We start from the raw sequence: 20,680 nt of genomic DNA on the forward strand, positions 1-20,680 counted from the left end.
TCAGGTCATGACCTCAGGGTTGTGGGATCCAGCCCCATGTCAGGCTCGGTGCTGCGAATGAGTCTGCTGGAGATTCTCTCCCTCTGCCCCTCCCACCTCTCTCTCTCTCTCTCTCTCTCTAAATTATATCTTAAAAAATAAGAAAGAAGGCAAATTACTAATATCAGAAATGAAAGCTGGGACATCACACGGACATTAGAAGGGTAATAGCAGAAAACCATGAACAACTTAATGTCCACGAATGAGATAAACTGGATGAAAATGATCAATTCCTGGAAAGACACAATTTGCTAGGACTCACACAAGAAAAAACAGAAAACAACTTTCCAAAACAGAAAGCATCAGACCCAAATGGGCTCACTGGTGAATTCAACCAAACCCTTGAGGAAGAAATCGTATTAATTTTCTACAATCCCTTTCACAGGATGGAGGCAGTGGGGACAGCCATTCTTCGTCTCCTGTTGGCTGTGGGCAGGGCTTTGCACAGCAAAACCAGGAGTTTGAGTGAAAAAACGCATGACCAAAGGGTGGAGGATTTGCTCCCTTTTTGGAACTGAGAGCATTTATCCAGAAATGGAAGTCAGCACCTCGCGGCACCCATGAGATAGAACCGTGGCCCTGGCTGGGATCCCACCCTCCACACTACCTCAAGATGAGTCTGGTCAGTTGGAGCCACACCGCTGGATGCAATGGGTCATACGTGATGCAGTGATGCAATCCTGGGCCACAGCCGCTGGGGGCAGGTTTCCCGGTGCCCGGGAAGACCCCGCACCAAAGGAAGCCAGCCATCATCACGGTCTTATTCTTGACCTTGTCGCCACCAGTCACCTCCACTTCACACGCTTGTCCCCAGTCCCCCGCCCCTCCCCTCCAGGCTAACCCCTCGCCTTTGCCCTGTCCCCACCCGTGTCCTCCTGTCTCTCCTCACCCAGCTTATTTTCCAAAGTCCTCTAACTAGATCTCCCTCTAGACGTCGTTAACCCTTCCGTCTCCAATTGGCATGCTTGCTTGGCTAAATTGCAACCTGGCTGAATCCAGTTCTCCATCCTGGCTGCACCCACGCTCACAAGGTTGAAGGACAAGAGGAAACCTGCAATTGCGCCCACTGTTCTCACTTTAGATTCATGAAGGTCTGGTGCACACAGCCCTACGTGCCTCTGTCTACCTGTTCCTGACTTTCCACGGTTGCTGGCAGTCACCTACAGGCCCTGTTAACCACACATCCTGACTGAGTTGGTGTGCCGTGAGCTCCCAACAAGCTCCTGGGGGAGGCTGGTGCAACTGGAACCACGATACTCAGTACCCACGGTCCTAGATGGAGACTTGCAGCCAACTCTGTCCTCAAAGTTCCAGTGACATTGTGTTTACTTTCTGTTGCAGCCATAACACTCAGCAGCACAACACAACACATATGTGTTAGTTCTGGAGGTCTCATGTGGCTACAGGGAAGGTGCTGGGGAGACTCCACTCCTTGCCTTTATGCAGTTGCTAGAAGCACCTGCCCCTGGTCTCACAGCCCCCTCTCCAACTGCAAGAGTAGCAGCATTGCCTCCTCCACCTTCCCTCCACAGGATCCTCTCCCTCTGACCTCCATCACTGCTGCGAGAGTGTGCTTCTCAGGGCCCAGGTGACAATCCAGGATAGTCTCCCCACCTCAGGGATGCTGCATGCACGGCATCTGCAAAGTGACTCACGTCACAGGTTCTGGGGATCCAGATGCCAACATCTCTGGGGCTGTCCTCCTGTCCCTTGCCCATCCTCTACTCTCTCCCTGCCGAGGATGGGGCCTTGCTCAAAGATTCCAATGGTTTCCCTCCACCCCCACGTACCTGGGCATGTGTGGTGTTTCACGATCTCCCCTCACATCTGCATCTGGCACATACAGATGCATCAGGGAAGCTGGTTCCTGGTTCATTTGGGAGGACAGACTGTGCACCATTTTTAGGAAGCCTGACACTGCACTCAGTGGCCAGCCAGAGGAAAGGGGTGCTCTCCACCTGTGTCCCCACATTACCATCTGCCTGCCCCGCCTACAAGGCCACAAACGTCCCAGGCCACGGTTCCATGTTAAGCATCCCCAGAACCCTCCCCAGTCCTGGGCCTTGGCCAATTGCTCTGGAGTCTCTTCCTATTTGCCGAGATATCCATAGACGTGAAGATATAAATGTGCTCATTCTCCTCCCAGCTGCTCCCCAGAAAGAACGCTCCCCCCCCCCCCCCAGAGAAGCTGACCATCCATCACAACAGAACAGCTTTGCATGAACTTTCTTCTAAGCACATACATTTAAATTCTAAAATTGCTCTGGGAAGGCAAGAGACTGAGGTTCATTTTTAAGATCTATTTGTTTGTAGCCTAGAAACAAGCACAAAGAGGGAATCGTCATGGGAGGGAAAGGAGAGTAGTGAGCCAAAGAAAACGCTCAAACTTTAGTTGTGTTCTTTGTGAAGAATCAATAGCAGCCTCTGTGGGATCAGACCCGGGAGGTGCCACATCCCTGTGGATGATGTATCAATACACACGTACACATGGACTGGGGGACGTGCCGAACTGTACCAGGCACTTAAACACATGGGATCCAAATTAAGTCTTATCAGCAAGTTCATTATCTAAAAATAAATCAGCTTTTCTTTGCTTCAGCAAAAGATCAGATTATAGTGTAACGCCGCCTTTCAGAATACAATGTTTTTATTCTCAGATGAGTGAGGACGATGAGAATTATTACATAATCTTTCAGGTACTACATAGGCCGAGCAGAGGCTTTGGGCCTTCACTGCAAGGGCGATGTCTCACAGGGCACCCATTGCAGACATGCAATAGGCTTCAGCGGCTAAGCACAAAAATGATTCTGAAATACAGCATGGAGAGCAGAAAACACTGCCAAACTTCCAGAGAGGATGCTCCCAGCAACCCTCCACGCAAGTCAGATGGGCAACCCCCCCACCTTCTGCATGATCTGGCGGCAGTCTCTCCATCCTCTGGGCATTGACAAGGCTGAGATGACCATTCCCAGGCCTGTCCCCTCACAGGATCACAAGGGTAAAGACAACATGGGTTCTAGCCTACCCTAATGCGGCAGCCAGCCGTGGGGCTAGGTGGCATAATGTGTGCATATGTACACACAGACATGCACACACATGCAAACCCACAAATATATATATGCATGCATACATACTTGCACACATATACACACATGCATATATACACCTATGCACATCTGCATGTGTGTGCACATATGTACAAGCGTACACCCACCTGTACACGTGCACACACATGTGTGCATACATGCATGCACACATATATACTTATATGTACATGCCACACATATATGCACACACACGTGCATATATACTAAGCCTGCAATGTGTGGGTGCATGAGCCACAGCTGCTATGGAGAACACAGGTTTTCAAGGTATGTAAGAGATTCTCCAAGACCAAAGGGCTCCCTGGGCCGCATCCCCCATGGTTAGGCTCTGGAACCTCTGTGCGTTCTGCCCTGAAGAGGGGCCATGAGGATGCTGCAGCAGATGACCCGGGCCTCCCAGAGGTGGACACTGTGTTCCTCCTTGCACAGCTCACCGCCGGGCAGGTCTCGAGCCCCCCACGAGCTGGAGTGACAAGTGCACCCCACAGAGGCACAGCCTGTGCTCTGAGAAGTGGTGGGAGCTGCCCAGGCTCCAGCAGCGTTAAGAGGCAGCGTGGCTGACCGCTGAGAGCTGCTAGCGCACGTCCATACCCCCAGGTGGTGTCTGTCTCAAGGTAAAAACGCAGCACTGGGTAAAACAACACGACAGGAAGCAGTGAAAATACTTTACTGTTTTCTCATTGTGCCCTTCCCATCACACACTGCTTGGTGGCTCGCCAGGAGGCCGTTTCAGGTGGACGTCTCTGCCGATCTTCACCTTGGCTTCGTCGTGCCCTCAGTCCTCACTCTCTTCTTTCTCCCCCATTATTGTCACAATCGCTGGATTGAAGATCAAACAAAGTGTGGGTTTTCTGCGTGGAGGTGCAGCAATCCCAAGGACATTGCATTAGGTCCATGAGCAGATCCACGCAGCATGCAAGCAGCATACATACAACGATCTACTCAAAGACAAGTTTGGTCAACGGTCTGTGTGGCCCTGTCCCCCTGCCACCAAAGGAGCAGCGTCTCCACGTCTCGTGGCCTCACTCAGCAGAAAGCCCCCGAGAAGGTGGACGTGCCTCCCTGCAGGAAAGGACCACAGCTCAGACGCAGCTCGGCAGAGCAAGCACCTGGACCCTACAGGCTGGCTGGGGGGGCGGGGGGGGCCTCCTGCCCACCCTCCTCTCCCCGTTGATCCTGTGAGACCAGGTCTCCTTGGCTGACAGGCAACAAGAGACCCAGAAAGAGCGCGTCTGCACAAACCGCCCGAGAGTTTAGGGCGCTTTCTTCTCCAACTGGCCAGGCGCTCACCTGTGAGGAGCAACAAGCAGCTGCCAAAGCCCTCCTGAGACAGGTCATAAGTACGCGCGGCGCTGCCTCCTGAGAAGCAGAGGGGCCGGCTCCTGAGCCGCTGCTCACAGCCCCGGGGCTGCCGGCACCATCAGGCCGTCGCAGGGGCAAGTGGGCGTCTGCACCACCGCCGGGAGGGCCCCGGGGCACGCCCGTCACAGGCAGGGTCTGGGGCCGAGGCTGCCCTGTGCCAGGACCACCGCAGTCTTACCGTCCTCCACGCTGCTGCCCGTAGTCTTGGACGACGGCCCCAACCCCTCTGTCTTGGACGCCAGCTTCTCACTGGATGGGGCTGCCCTGCCTCTCTCGCTGGGCTTGGATGACAGAGGGACACCTGCGGGGACCTCCTTTTCTCTCTTATGCTCTTGAAAGACCCTGACAGAAAAAGAGAAATTGAAGGGGGAGAGCCGTCCCATCCTCCACCAGGATGTCCCCTAGGATGTCTCCCCGAAACGGGGAGTTGTGCGTTGCCTTAGCCGTCCCCCCTCTAGTCTCTTACACACGCTCCACACACCCAGCCGTGAGAGGCATCCAGAACCCTGAGGACGGGGACAGGTGCAGGGACCGCGTGAGTGTGCAGGCAGGTCACACAACACAGCACCTAGAACCACTCAGAGTAGGGAAGCGGTTTTCTCTGCTGCTGCACAGAGTGCTTGACTAGCCTCAGTGGCTTCTCCCTGTGTCCTAAAGGGGTGTGTGGTTGTGGCGGGGGCACCTCGGCCCCGAGTGGCAACAATGAATCCAGGCCCTGCCCATGGACAGCCGCCACCTGCCGTGGCCTTGTGTCCTCGTCCCTGAAACAAGAGGGGAGACTGGTGTCTGGAGCAGTCTACACTGTGACTCACAGCACACCCGCACACATGTCGGGCAGGAAGCCCTGTACTGCACGCCTGTCGGTGCTCCTTAACTGCTGGAGGCGGAGGCATCATAGGGAGCCTCAGGCCCACCACCCACTCCTCGCTGCCCTGCAGGTGGACTGCAGAAATGACTGACCTGTAAATGATTGTGATGATGAAGGCCCCGGCGATGATCACGATCAGGGCAGAGAACACCTGCACATAAACTGGAAAACAGCTTCCGTTACAAAAGTCAGTCTTCCTGCCAGTCAGGCGGTGCTCCTGCTGCCCAAGGCCTCTCCCCCACACCCTCTCCTGGGGACATGTGGAGGCTTGAAGGCACCTGGGCCACGCAGACACGTGAGGGTCCACATGGGCCACGCAGAGGACAACCAGGGGCTACCCACAAGCACAGGCACGCAGACAACACCCTCCTCTCTTCTCTAGAAAAGCCTCTTTGCTGTCCGTAATCTGTGGCCCTACCCTGAACTCCCCAATACTTGGGTGAGCTATCCTGAGACTGCATATAAGGAAAATGCTTCTTGGGTGACAGACACGTCCCCCTGGATGAGCTTCTCTGTATTAACAAGGGGCTTCCACTGTCCCCACACCACCACATCTTCTCGAGACCCACCCCCAACAGAACCACCAGGGCCTTCACAGTGATCCTTGGGGGGTTGCACCTATTCCTGGGCTTCCCTCTGTGGGAAGGTTCTGGGCCCCTTCCACCGGGGAAAGCAGGAGTGGGCATGCATGGCCCAGCCTTCCTGTAGGGACCCTCCACCACAGGAGCCTCCCTTGCCGAGGCTGGGCCTGACTCTTGGGGTCCACGGCTCCTGGGCTCAGGCAGAGCAAGGGGCCATGTCCCGGGGCCCTCATACCCAGGCAGCCCCCATGAGTGCGCTCGGGGAAAGACTTACAACCACCCCTCTCCCTGTCAGGAGGAGGTAAGGAGCCAGAAGACGTGATGCAAGAAGAGCTGTGGACATGGCACTCAGCACAGTTTGTGCATAGTGGTCCCTATCATGTAACTATCGTCGTGCCTCGTTCTCGCTGCTTTTCACCCTTTCAAAGAGCTAAAACTGGCTTCTTTGCAAACCCCTACCTTGAATGACAGGATTTGCTTCAATTCTCTTACCTCCTCCCCTAAACCATGTTCACCTGCCCTTAACCAGCAGTAACATTAGATGCAATGTCCCTGGGAGGTTCATTCATGTCCCGAGGCTACTGTAACAAAGTGCCAACAGCCTGTGGCTTCCACAACAGAAAGTTAATGTCTCACAGCTGTGCAGGTACAAGTCCAAGATGGGGGTACCCTGAAGCTCTGGGGCCCCTTCCTGCCTCTTCCAGCTCCCGGGGATCCCGGGCTCCTTGGTACCCTTGGCATGGAGATGTGTCACCCCACCTGCTGTCTTGTCATCACGTGGCATCTTCCCTCTGTGACACTGTCTTCACATGTTGTTCTCCACTGTGCGTGCCATGGGCATCTGTCCGTGTGTCTCGTCTTATAAGGACACCGATCGTCTTGGAAATTAGGGGACCCCTGTACTCCAGCACCTCACCCTAACTAATCACATCTGCAAAGACCGTGTTTCTCACCAAGGCCACATTCACAGGTACTAGAGGTTTGGCCTGCAACATATCGCCTGGGGTGGGGGGACACAATTCAACCCATGACAGAAGGCAAGCAATAGCTGCAGAGAAAGCTGCCTCCCAGGCATGGGAGGGCGATTCCAACAGGCACTGTATACTCTGGACTAACCCCGAGGGTCTCGGAGAATGGACAGGGCCTCCAGGATCCTTTGCACAGGGGCTGATGTCAGAAAACTGAAGGGAGTTGAAGCCAAACAGCTCAGTGATAACAACCCAAGTGCCTGGTTTTCTCACACTGATTCCAACTCATTAAGTGATGGCCAAGCACAGGACAGGGACTCAATGGCCAGAGTCCCTCAGGGAGAGAATGGAGACCTGGTCTGTGGGGTTGACAACACACACACCATGGCAATGCACCACTCAGGAAGCTGCTTGCTGAAGGCTCTCTTCTAGTCAGCTGGCTCATTTCCTTCAGTGATACATCTCCCATGGATATGTGTTCACCTCAGTTCACCTTTCCATCTCTAGAGCTATAACAACCAGCCTCCAAGATGGCCTGCGGGGATGCTCCTGATATTCACACCCGGGTGTAGACACTTCCACATTGCACAGGGCTGACCTCTGAACCAAGGGCATGTGACAGGGCATGACTTCCTAAGCTAGGTCAAAGAGTCCTTGTGGCTTCTACCCAGCTTTCTCAGGCCACCCGCTCTGGGAAGAGGCCATCATCATGACGTAAGGACAGGCAAGCAGGTCTCATGGCATGGGAAACAGCTTCCTGTTAATCCTTAGTACCACCTGCCAGCAAAGCTAGCTGTCTCAGAGCAGACCCTCTAGCCCCGGTCCAGCCCTCCAATGACTGCAGCCTCATGAATCCCCAAGCCCCCTCCACCTAGCTAAGCCTCTAAGCTGTTGCTTTAGGCTACTAAGTTCTGAGTAGTGTGTTCCACTGCAATAACTAATACAAGGGTGTGGCAAAGGGCCTGGCACAGAGAAAGTACACTTGAAATGATGCTAAATGGAAATGATCAAACCAGGAGATATTAAGGGATGAGAAGGGAGTCCTCAAATTCTTGAATTCCAGGAAATGTATGTTCCTGGAATAACACTGAGTGTTATTTTCTCTCCTGGTTCATGGAGTAAATGCAGAATTTATGTGAGTGAAGCTGTGAAAGAGATACACACATATGGGTAATGTTGGAGTATCCAATGTCAGTATATCTTCCACATCCTTAAATAATCAAGTATTTGTGATCCTTGGTGTCAAGTTCCTGGAGGCAGAGACTGAGTCTCTGTGATCCTCTCTGCACAGGATGTGGCTAGCACACAATTAGCTATCGACACTGTGTACGATTGGTCACTGAGAAATAGCAACAACTGAAGACAGCATTATTTTCCTTAAGGAATCTCTTGGTAATTTCACCCCCAGATAAAAGTTAAAAGTTTTGAAATCATCTCAGTGAGTCCCATGAAAAAACAGAAGTCAAACACTTAGAAGAAGTGACATGTTAAATAATGTGCCCTAAATCAAGACAGAAGGATGAAGGCAAGTCATTCTCTTTGAATTCCCAATTCTTTTTCAAAGATCTAATGCTAATTCCCCAAGTTCATATTCTTAATAATACAGATTATGCCATAACACAATGTGCACTTCAAACCAGCCAATTTAAGAAGTTAGTGAAAGGTTTTCATAACATGGAATTATGTGCACAAAGAACTCATAATACCCTGTCACTGAATACTACAACTTACACAGCACAAAGGTTCACTTGCCATCTTGAATGAGAAAGATGTCAAGGAAATGAAAAATAATTTGAGGGCACAGTGAGAACCCAAATGTAGGGCTCACTGCCCAGACTCTTCCCACAGATGGCCCAACTTATCAAGCTTGAAGGAAGTCAGAAGTTAAGAAAAAGCCTAGCCCACACAACTCATTTATTAAAACTGAAAAGATGGAAAGAGGATTAATACTTGCCTCCATGCAAAAATGGCATACCTACTTGTAGAATAGTGAACCCTCTTCCCAGACAAAAATTTTTTAAGGGTTTGTATTCATTTCTGGATTCATTATAGACATTCATTATAGGTAATGTTCCTTAAAGAATAAGACTCATCCTTCAAAGTGAGTAGCAGGCATAAGGTAATATCAATGTATGTGATGTTGGATTACTGGCAGAAGTTCGAATCTGTGTGCCCTTGCCAGCCACGATTTGTCTCCAAGGATCCATCTCACCACCTTTTGTTGTTGGGGCCATTTCACTGGGACATGAGGAAATTAGGCTTACAGCCAAAGACTATGACCACAGGTGTGACCTGACTCAGGAACTGAATGTCTTCTGCATCTTCATATGTGGAAGATTGAAAGAACAAATTCAAGTGCCCTTTGGGTGTGAATGTTTCCTCCAATTAGAAGCCCCAAATGGTAAACATCTCAGAAAAACTAAGATACACAAGTGCTTAGGAAACCAGAGCCAAAAGTAAAGCTTCATGATGTACCTGTCTGTTGCCCTCCAAACAGTGAGATGTGGGTGTCAAACCACCAATGCCACAAAATGACAAAAGGATGACAAATGCAAAATGGATCAAATTATGGCCAAATGAACTCAGCTCAGGAATATCTGTCACATGCCCCAGAGAACAAGCTGCTGGATGACAGGCCACTCCACACTAGAAGACCTGGGACTCTGAAGGATCTCTCGGGTAGGATTCTGGCTAAAGGTTGTGGGTTTTACACCAAGACAAATAGAGGACAATAAACTAAAGACAAAGTGCTGTGTCTCATAGTAGCTACCCAAATGTGTGCAAATGGGCCTGAGGTTCATTAAAGTCTACAATTAATTTTCAGTGTGACATCAGAAAAAAAAGGCAGAAAAGGAGCCCCCCACCCCAGTCCCTCCTCCATAAAACCAGTGAGAACACTGGCAACATTTATCAGAATAAACTTTTTCAGAATTCTGAAAGTTGACCAATCAAAAGTTTGCAAATGAACACGTAACTGCAGTAAGAACACTGAACTATGGACATTTTATGTTGCCCTATTCCCACTTCTGCTCACCTCCAATTCCATGGTAGTCTTGAACCAATAACCCAAAATCATGGTAACAACTAGCAGCCTGTCATCACTGAAGGGGATAGAGCAGGGCTAGAGCTCCTTCAAGGTCCCAGTCCCAGAGAACTGTCATTATTTTATCCATCCTGTACTACACTAGAAGATCTCACCTGCAAAGTTGTCTTTATTTCACCTGACTTGGAGCTAATTTAGTGTGAACAACTTTTCTCAGACATTTGTTGAAAATAATCAGAGGCAATTGTTGAAAATCATGATGGCATGGGGTGCCTGGGTGGCTCAGTCAGTTAAGTGTCTGCCTTCACCTCAGGTCATGATCCCTGGATTGGGATCAAGCCCCATATTTGATTCCCTGCAGGGAGAGTCTGATTCTCCCTCTGCTTCTCCCCCTGACTCATTCTCACACATGCTCTTTCTTTCTCTCTTTCTCAAATAAATAAATAGACAACTTTAAAAAAGAAAAAGAAAAGAAAATCATGATGGTTAAATTGGCTAACAGTAGTTGGAGGTAGATACCAGGTCAACCAAAAAGCTTAAAAGGAAAATATGGGGAATTATTTGTCTGTAGGGAGGTCTGAAAAGCTGTGACATATTCCTTGAAATCTAGAAGGCAATGCACATGCCTGAGGCTGTGCACATAGTTCTAAATAGCTGAGGAGGCCCTAAACTCTCACTTCTGGCTGGCATTGAGGCTCTGTCAAAGTATAAAGAAAAGATGAAGGCAAAGTTGGAACTACCAGGCTGACTGTTGAAAGTATGCCTCAATACACACAGAAAGCCCCTATGCAAAGACTGAGATTTACTAATTCCAATAATCTAAGCAGCTTCTCCAGTTATTAGCTGACCAGTAGGCTATCTAGGCTGAATATTCAATGGTCATGTGCCACAAACAACATAGATTTTACAGCATTAGTTCAGAAAGGTCACTAAACAATGCTAAGAACAACTTTTGGGAGGCAGGAGGACATGATTTTCAGAATTGCCACATATTTTTAAATGTCTAGTTTTCAACAACAAAAAAATGCTAGATATGCAAAGAAACAAGAAAGCATGTACACACACACACACACACACACACACACACACACAAGCCAGAAACTATGCCTGAGGAATGGTTTCCCTGAGAAACTGTCCCTGAGGAAGACCAGATGTTGGCTCGCTAGGCAAAAATTTTAAATTAGCTGCTTTAAACATGGTCAAAAAACTAAAGGAAACCATGTTGGAAGAGCTAAAGTAGGAGAATGGTATCTCATCAGATAGAGAATACCAATACTGGCATAGAAATTATTTTTTAAGGAACAAAACAAACTCTGGAGTTGAGTATAAGAGAAATGAAAATATCACTATAGGAGTTCAATAGATTTGAGCAGACAAAAGAAAAATATCTGTAGACTTGAAGATAAATCAGTTGAGACTATCCATGCAACAGAAAATAGAATCAAGAAAAGGTAACAGAGCCTCAGAGACTTGTGTGGTACCATGGAGTGGACCAATATGCACAATGGGAGTCCCAGAGGGAGCATAGAGAAAGGAGAGGAATAGTTGAATAAATGGCAAGAACTTCCTAAATTTGATGATTAGGATAAATCAAAGAGATCCACACCTAAATACATAATAAACAGTCAAAAGACAGATTCTTGAAAACAGCAGAAAAGAGGCAGCATTATGTATAAAAGAAACCTAAAGATTAACAGCAGATTCCTCATCAGAAACCATGGAGGCCAGAAGGCAAAAAGTGATGATAGAAAAGACTGCCAATCAGGAATTTTATACACTGCAACTCTATCCTCCAAAAATGAAGGACAAATTAAGACATTCCCAAACAAAAACAGAGAATTCATCACTAGTAGATCTGCCTTACATGAAATACTAAAAGAGAGCCCTTCAGGATGAAAGGATAGGATACTAGTCAGTAGCTCAAATCCACATGAGTAATACAGAGCATCACTAAAGTACCCAATAGACACAGATAAAGAACTTGATAAAATCCAACATCCCTTCATAATAAAAACACTCAATAAACTAGGAAGAGAAGGGAACTTACTCAACCTGACCTTTAGTAAAACCCATAGCTACCATCATATTTATTGATACAACACTGCAAATTCCCCAATAAGATCAGGAACCAGATAAGGATGAACCTTCCCACTTACTCTATTCATCATGTACTAGAGTTTCTAGCCAGGGCAATTAGGCAAGAAAATGAAATAAAATCAACTATATTGGAAAGGCAGAAGTAAAATGATCTCTATTTACAGATGATATACTTTTGTATCTAGAAAATCCTAAGTAGGTATGCCTGGGTGGCTCAGTAAATTAAGTGTCTGCCTTTGGCTTAGGTCATAATCCCAGGGTACTAGAATTGAGCCCCATATTGGGCTCCTTGCTAAGTGGGGAGCCTGCTTCTCTCTCTCCCTCTGCTTGCCACTCCCTCTGCTTGTGCTCTCTCTCTCTGCTAGCTAAATAAATAAATCTTTTTTTTAAGAAAACCCTAAGTAATCAACTGAAAATGAGTAGAACTATTAGGTAAGTCCAAGAAAGTCAAAGGACACAAGATCAAAATACAAAAATCAAATGTATTTCTATATTCTAGCAAAATTTCAATTCTCTTGTGTATATATCTAGGATTCTACATACAATCTAAAAATCAAATTAAGGAAATATATTCATTAACAATAACATCAGGAGAGAATAGAATACTTAGGAATAAATTTAACAAAAGAAACACAAGATTGGTACACTGAAAACTACAAAATATTGAGAGAAATTAAAGAAGACCTAAATAAATAGAAAGAAAGCCCTTGTTCACAGATGAGAATACTTATTAGCAATAAGTATTATATATCTTATTATTAGCAATACTCTGCCACCTATCAAAATATCAGAAGGAATCATTTTTCAGAAGTTGACAAGTTGATTCTAAATTTTTAAAAAGATTTTATTTATTTATTCATGAGACATAGAGAGAGGGAGAGGCATAGGCAGAGGGAGAAGCAGGCTCCCTGCAGGGAGCCTGATGCGGGACTCAATCCCAGGACCCCAAGATTATGCCCTGAGCCAGAGGCAGACACTCAACCACTGAGTCACCCAGGTGCCCCAAGCTGATCCTAAATTAATATAGAAATGCAAAGAACCCATAGCAACCTAAATAATCTTGAAAAAGAAAAACAAAATCAGAGGGCTCATGCTTTTCAATTTCAATATTTATTATAAAGCTACATTAATCAAAATGGTGTGATACCAGCTTAGTGGAACAAAATTGAGAGTCCAGAAATAAACCCTCACATTTTTGGGCAATCAATTTTCAACAAGGATGCCAAAGCAACTCAGTGGAGAAAGAATAGCTTTTTAACAGATGATCTTGGGACATCTGGATATATCTATATTGAAAGGAATGAAATGGGATCTTTGCCTCACACCATGAGGATCTTTGCCTCACACCATGTAAGAATAGTAAGTCAAAATGGACCAAAGACATATCAGCTAAAACCATAAAACCTTTAGAAAATAACAGAGATGTAAATGCTTGTGACCTTGGATTAGACAATGGTTTCTTAGCTATGATACCAAAAGCACATGCAACCAAAGAACAAATAAACTAGGCATCTTCAAAACTAAAAAGCACTGTGCTTCAAAGAGACACTATCAAGAAAGTGAAAAGATGACCATCAGATTGGGAGGGAGTGGTTTGTCGCAGAACACATATCTGATAAAGGTCTACCATCCAGAATATGTACAGAGCTCTTACAACTCCACAGTAAAAAAAAAAAAAAAAAAAAAAAAATCAAAAAAATTAAAATACATAAATAAAATAAAATAAACAAACAAACAAACAAAAAACCTCCACAGTAAAGATATAATTAACCCAGTTAAAAACCAGGCAAGGAATTTGAATAGACGTTTCTTCGGAGAAGACATACAAGTGGCCAAAATGCACATGCAAAGACACTCAACATCCTTACTCATCAGAGAGATACAATCCAAACCGCAAGACAAAACTCATATCTATCACAATGGCTATAAAACAATGGCTAAAAAGCCAGACAACTAGTGATCAACTAGTGATGGTGAGGATACAGAGAAATGGGAATCCTTAGGTACTAACATTGGCACTGTCATTGCAGCTACTGTGGAAAGTAGTTTGGCAATTCTTTAAACATTTTAAGTATAGTTAACATATAATCCAGCAATTCAACTTCTGGGTAAATACCCAAGAGAAGTGGAAACATATGTTCATGCAAAAACTTATACACATGTTCCTAGTAGCATTATTCATAGAAGCTAAAAAGTGGCAACAACCCAAATTTCCATCTGCTGATATATAAATAAAATATGGCATATCCATACAATGAAATATTATTCAGCCATAAACAAGAATGAAGTGCTGATACCTGCTACCACATGGATGAATTTTAAAAACCTGTGAAAGGAGCCTGACACACAAGGTCACATATTGTATGATGCCATTAATATAAAATGTCCAGAAGAGGTAAACCCATAGGGACAGATCAGTGGTCACCAGGAGCTAGAGGGAGAGGGGAATGGAGATTGTCCAGTTGACGCATACAGGGCTTCTCTGAGGGCTAATAAAAATGCTCTGGAAGCACCAGTGGTGATGGTTGCATAACTCTGTGAATGTACTAAAAGCCGCTGAACTGTACACTTTAAAGGGGTAAATTTTATGGTATGAGAATTTTATCTCAATATAAATAACAACCAAAAGAGATAACTTCCAGTTAATTCAAGTACGGGGGTAAGTGTGGGATCCTAGGGTTGCTTGGGTCTCCCAGAGGCAGAAATAAGTAGTGAGTCTGGTTCCAAGTCTTCTGACCCAAGATCTGGATGAGAAATTGTCATCACCTTCCCAGCTATCCTAGCGTTTCTTGCAGCCTCTGATTTCTCCTCATTCTGAGAAGCCAAACTTCTTTTGCCCTAAGTGCCAAATCTTCACCATAAAGCAAGACAGATGCCCCCAGTGGCGAGGCAGGATCCCGCCGATGCTTTAGTTTCTTCAATCCTTCTGCACAAAATGTCAGGGAGTCCAGAAATAAACCCTCACACTTTAGGGCCTGTGGGATCCAGCAGCCCTGTGGGTCACACCCTGGGAACAGTTAGGAGGCGCAAAAGTTCTGATTTCCTAGAGCGGACACTCTGCATCTCAGCTCCAAGGGCTCAGCCTGCCTGAGAAACCTTTGAGAGAAACCTTTCCAGTCTCCCAGCACAAGTGTGCCCGTATCGTCTGGGGAGGTGAGGACAGAGGGTAGGAGCTGGGAAGGGAGGGCCCGGGACACGTTCTCCCCCAGCATCAGAGCTGCTGAGTGTACGTGGCCCTCGGCCAGTGTCTGAGTGCGGAGTGCCTTCCTCCTCTGGGGAGATCCTGTGTAGGCCGCCTCACTACTCATGCTTGTTCATTCCTCTCCAAACACTCCTAGAGCCAAGCACCCTCATTTCTAAAAGGGCCACAAACAGGGCAAGAAAAGACCTCAATCATCAAGTAGAATTTCTTGAGGGTTTGGAAATACTAACCTAGAAAATTCTAGAGACACAGAAGACCAAAGCGCTAAACTATGAGCAAACTGCCAGACAGCCTAACTAGAACATCCCTTCGCACAAGGCATCCCAGCTTATACCCTGCTCTGCAGCTACCTCTCCAACCAAAATATGAATCCCATCTCCCTGGTGCTTCCCTCCTCATCCATGGGAAGCAGGCCCTCCTCTGAGGGTGGCGGCCTCTCCCCACTCCCACAGCCCCTCATCCCAGGGCTCCCTGCTGGCTCCACCCCCAGGCACATCCCAGACCAACGGGGTTGGGGCACACAGCTCAGTGGGGCCTGCTTTTATGCTGCAAAGAAGCCTCAGCTGATCTGACCTTGTACACAGCCAGTGGCCAGCCCCTCCCAGAACCAGCTGCTTCTGCACCCCCAGCATGCCCAGGGGGCTCCTAAGGACCCTTCTTAGTATCAGGTGGATTCCATCCACAGTGAACTTCATCGGCCCCATTTACCCACCCCAAAGCTGGCAGTTTCCATTAATTCATCAGAGTGATGGGACCAGGGAACAGCAGAGGTCACTCCAGCAGGGGAGGCCGGAAAGGGACGCAGGCCCGTGGGCCTCCATGGTTGCTCTGCGGGCCCGGTGCGTATACTTACTGGGGACTGCTTTCTCATAGCACACGCCTTTGTAAAAGCAGCACCCAAGCTCCTTGCAGCGGTCCCTGGTGACATTGTAGTCACAGATGTCGTAGAGAGGAATGTCACACACTGCAAAGCACAGACATACAGCCGTCATCACTGAGAACACAGCCCTGCCAGGAGCTCCAAATCCCAGGGCCTGGGAGGGGGCATTCCAGGGCTTGCACTGGGGGACGTGTGATGTATTTAATTATGCATCACACAAATCTCACTTTGAAGATCTAGAATGAATTAGATTTCTGAAAAAAAAAATCATGTCAAGTTAATTACAGACAATGATGCGGGGTCCTCTACTGATTAAGGAGATAATGTGTTTCCCAGAACACGCGCCAGCATCAGCGCTCTGCAAAGAAAGGAGAAACAAAGATGGGATACGGTGGGTGGATATCGGGCCGCAGGGTGTGACATGTAATTAATTCCTTCGGAAGCACAAGGGGAGTGAAAATTATCAACTGAGGCTGAAGATTATCCCAGAATTTAAAAGTTGATTCAAAAGGACAGAACGTGAAATGTCAGTTTTGACCCAAAGAAAGCAAAGCTGGTATGCGGACCGGCGGTGTGGCAATGCCCGTCAGGCACCAGTTCTGATGAGCTTCCAGCTTGAAGGACACGATTCCCCTAAGCGGCAGCAGTGGCGGCTGCCCTAAACCCTGGTGGGGCCCCCCCGGTGTGGAGGGAGGGGGGCAGTGGCCTCCAGGGCATCCCATCCTTTACCCAGTTGTGTCCCAGACACGGGGGCCCCACAGAAACCCACTGTGCCTCCTGTTCCTTCTCAGGACCTGTGGCCAGGATGCCACTGCAGGCCGAGCAGCACCAGGCTGGGCAGGGTTGGGAACAAAGAAGCCCGTGGTCACCCTCCTGCACTGAGGCCCTCCCCAAGAGCCCAGCAAACCGGGCAGGTAAGGCCGCCTCCCCCACTGCCCATGGTCACCGAGGCTCAGTCCCCCTGCAAGGTGTTGTCCATTAAAGGGCATGTCACCTGTGCCCAGCTTCACAGGCTTCAGATGGGGTCCCGGCTACAGGGAACTCCCTTAGGCCCTCAGGGTGGCAACAGGTGGAGCACACCCACCACCGCTGTGCTTACAGGTGACTCCCACATCGTTGAGAGCGGGGGCCCCCACAGGACCTCCCTGAGGTCTTGATGCATTTTTGTAAAGTCACCCCCCAAGAACCTCATCCACTTCTCAATCCCTGGAGCAACCCCTCTGTCCAGCTGTATGGCCCCCGAGATACTGGGGTCAGCTGAGGCTCCCTTAGCTCCATTCAGGGGGCAGGTCAGTGAGGCTTCATGGAGACATCCCAGAGCCCCACACTGACCATTGAAAAGCATGAAAGGACAGCCCGTCATGTGACCATTGGGCACCAGAAGTGGCATCTCCCGCCGCCCCCACCACATGCTGCTTGGGGGGAATGGTACCCAACATTTCTGTGGGCAGGGCCCGGCCACTGCAGCACATGTGGCACCCCGGGTGTACCTGTCTCCTCACGCTCAGGCCCCCATGTCCACCACGTCACAGCCAGGGCAGCCCCAAGCTGCCCATGACATCCAGGGAAGGGCAGGGCCCAGGTGAGCAAGGCACCCAACCACATGCCTCCCGCTCTGGAGGGCACAGGCCACACAGCCAGGTCCCTGGGCTCACGTGCCCTCCCCCTGCTGTCGGCCATGTGGCCGTCAGAGCCCGGTCTTCTCTGCAACGCGGACGGGGATGTGTCTGCCGTGGGGCTCGGCTGTGGAAGGAGTAAGCGCCGCAGAGCCTTGAAAACAACGTACTGCCTTAGGGCTCGGGATGGCCCGATGTGAGCTGCTGCTTTATGGTCGGCAGGCCGACCGGGGAAGAGGGCACCCTGGCTGGCTGGCTCCCCAGTGTGAGACCCCAGGGATGGTCTCTCATCTTCAGGGCAGGCTGTGCCCGGCACACAGAATGCACACAGTGAAGGCGTAACCCACAGGCCGCCTGGATAAGGTGTAACGAGCAGGACAGCACGGAACTGGGCCCCAGGCCAGCACCCTGACATCTACTGGGTGGACCTGAGATGTGCCCCCAGCAGCGCCTAGTGGCCGGGTGAACCCCTCAGTCTCCCCACACTGGCCTGGAAGCACCTGCCAGGTACAGCGAATAGAGCTGAAGATGGCAGCCACCCCCCCGGCCCCCGCCAGGCCCCCTCAGGAGGCTGCCTGTCATCTACACAACCTGCACTCACTCCTTCGTCCGGTACATTCAGTCCGAGGCTGTGCATGCCTTCAACAGCACACAGGAGCCCCACCACCCTGCCACCGGCCAGGACCCTGCAGCAACAGGCAGGACGACAGCCCAGATATGGGGGACCTCCAGCCCTACACCTGAGAACAGGACCACGGGGCGGGCAGCACTTCAGTGGGTTAGCCCAGTACCTGGGGGGGCCTGGCACAGAGTCAACACCTGTGGGTTGGGCTTGACAGCATCCTTGGAAATTTGTAAAGGAGGGTCAGGCCACACCCTCCCAAGGCTGCATCCTGGAGGAAGGAGGGGGAGGCCCGGCCAGGGTGGGGTTGAAGGTCTGAACCAACGGGCATAGCAGGCTGATCTGATCTTCAGACCACCAGCATCCAGCGTGGTCCCCTCCTGCTGCCCACCTCCCACACCTGCCCAGATTCCCACATCTGCCCACCCTCCTCTACCTGCCCAGCCCTACACCTGCCCAGGCCACAGCAGCCAGTGTCCACAGAGGCACCCTGCAATAGCAAAAGCACCAGGACTGGCTGCAGGAAGGCTGCTGGGAGGTGCCGACAAAAACAGCCGTCATCTGTTTATCAGCAAGTCTCAGAGTAAAAACATGTGACAGCCCCATCAATGTCTCCAGAAGGTGACACCGACGTACTGTCACATGCTTACATTCACCCCCACACCCTAAAGTATAGGAATAGTGATTTATGGTAGGTCACTGTGAACCAGGAGAGCAGGGCCCTCCTGCTGATCAGAGAGGACAAGGATGGCCTCCTACCCAGGTGGGTTCGCACAGGTGGGAGCCCAGCTTTCCGCGGTACACGGAACGACCAGCCTGCTCTGCCCACAGCTGGACAAGGGGCACCTGGCTGGCCTCAGGAGGGGTGGGCACTGCTCTCCATCCCCACCACACCGGGGCCCTAGGCTCACAGCCCTGAGGTAGAGGCTAGAGAGGCTGAACATTCCTGGCCCTGAGAACAGACTGTCCCCATGCAGGTGCTCCTTGCAGGACTCTCGAGGGGGTGACGCCAGGCCAGTCTCCTCTCTTGCCGGTTCAGTGCCCCCAGGTGCAGGCCACCTGCCTCCTCTGTTCGGGGCCTGGTGGATCAGAAACCACAGCCTGGCTTGGAGCCCAGGCCCGGGGCCCTGGGACCTTGAGCTGGAGCCCCTGACCTCTTGTTCCCTGGCAGCCCTATGTGATGGAGCCCCACAAGACTGGCCCCAGGAGGGGCGGCCAGGGAGGGTGAGCCCCCCTGCTCAGTCCTCGGATTTCTGCCGAGCAACAAGAAAACTCTCTCACAGAAGCCTGGCCAGCCTAGAACCCTCCCTAGTCAGTCGAGGCTCCAAGTCAAATAAGAGAAACCACATTTCTTTTCCTTCTGTTTCCTTATCTTTCATCACAGAAATACGTGCATGGACAAGCTCACTTGAGAAGGAACGTCACTGCAAGCATGCATGGCAGGAATGGCCCTTCCCTGGTGTCACACGGTCCCCAGTGGTCTCGTCCGTGCAGGATGCACCCCCCCCACCCCCCACACCCTCATGTGGTTCTCCGTGGCCACATGTGGGTGCGCACGCCCGCGCTCAGACGGCCACCATTTCCCCTAGTGTCCGGGATGAGTGTCCGACCGCAGACCCCGGGCACCCAGAGCAGGGAGGTAGGCTTTCCTGTTGAGAAATGTGTTCTCTCCAAGAAAAAGTGGCTCTTGTGACATTTTGAGGTGGAAGTGTCACAGGGAAACATCTTTGACCCCTGAGCCCCGGGAGCCAGCTGGACGTGTTTCTTATGCTGAACAACTCCGGCTCAGGTGTCTCTACAGGGACACTTGCAAGGAAATGAAGACTTCACGGCATTTTCCTGCATTATTTTTAAGAACACACATCCCTTTGCCCCCCCTTCCCTGGCTCAGCCTGGGGACTAACTGCGCCCCCTGGGGTTTGTGAACCAGGCTCCACAATGGTCTTTCCCTGTTACCTGCAAATTTCTTCAGGAGGTGTGAGGGGGATTTTTTGAATTCTGGTGCGTATCTCATTGTAGCAGTCGAAGGACAGACGAGGGGGTCAAGGGAACCTGGGAGAGAGAACGGGTTAGCACAGGTGGGCCCTCGGGGGCTTGCAGCCATGGCTGGCACCAGGTGTGGGGGCCTCACCTGGCGACCATGTCCCCAGCCGAGCCCCCTCCACTGGTCCCTCTTACACTCCAAGTGGACAACTTTGGATCAAACAAGAAACTGGCACCTCCTCCCTCCACTACTCCCACCAGCAGAATGTGAGGCCAGTGGCAGGTCCGCCCTGCCCACTGTGACGTCACACAAGC

At 49.9% G+C, this 20,680-nt stretch overlaps 1 protein-coding gene across 2 annotated transcripts; it reads right to left on the reverse strand.

The window, feature by feature from the left end:
- Window positions 1-3,794: 3,794 nt before the first annotated feature.
- On the reverse strand, window positions 3,795-20,679 carry TEX29 (testis expressed 29). 2 transcript variants are annotated; one of them, XM_077854940.1, is made up of 6 exons: window positions 20,561-20,679; window positions 20,339-20,434; window positions 16,118-16,228; window positions 5,466-5,535; window positions 4,684-4,847; window positions 3,795-3,962 (listed from the first exon to the last, which is right to left on the reverse strand). In XM_077854940.1, the coding sequence occupies exons 2-6, from the start codon at window positions 20,394-20,396 to the stop codon at window positions 3,919-3,921; spliced, it is 447 nt and encodes a 148-aa protein (XP_077711066.1). In that variant the 5' UTR covers window positions 20,397-20,434; window positions 20,561-20,679; the 3' UTR covers window positions 3,795-3,918. The 2 variants fall into 2 exon arrangements, with proteins under 2 accessions (XP_077711066.1, XP_077711065.1); XM_077854939.1 differs by having other exon boundaries at window positions 20,514-20,670.
- Window position 20,680: the final 1 nt, after the last annotated feature.

Source organism: Canis aureus, chromosome 17 (genome assembly GCF_053574225.1).
Source record: "Canis aureus isolate CA01 chromosome 17, VMU_Caureus_v.1.0, whole genome shotgun sequence".
In the NCBI taxonomy this organism is placed as follows: Eukaryota; Metazoa; Chordata; class Mammalia; order Carnivora; family Canidae; genus Canis; species Canis aureus.

Excerpts from the sequence above, each read along its gene's own strand:
- TEX29 (XM_077854940.1), bottom strand. The coding sequence starts at position 20,396 with ATGAGATACGCACCAGAATTCAAAAAATCCCCCTCACACCTCCTGAAG. Across the intron at positions 16,229-20,338 it reads CCTCCTGAAGAAATTTGCAG|TGTGTGACATTCCTCTCTAC; the intron begins GTAACAGGGAAA and ends TGTGCTTTGCAG. Across the intron at positions 3,963-4,683 it reads GGGCAGCAGCGTGGAGGACG|CGATTGTGACAATAATGGGG; the intron begins GTAAGACTGCGG and ends TCTTCAATCCAG.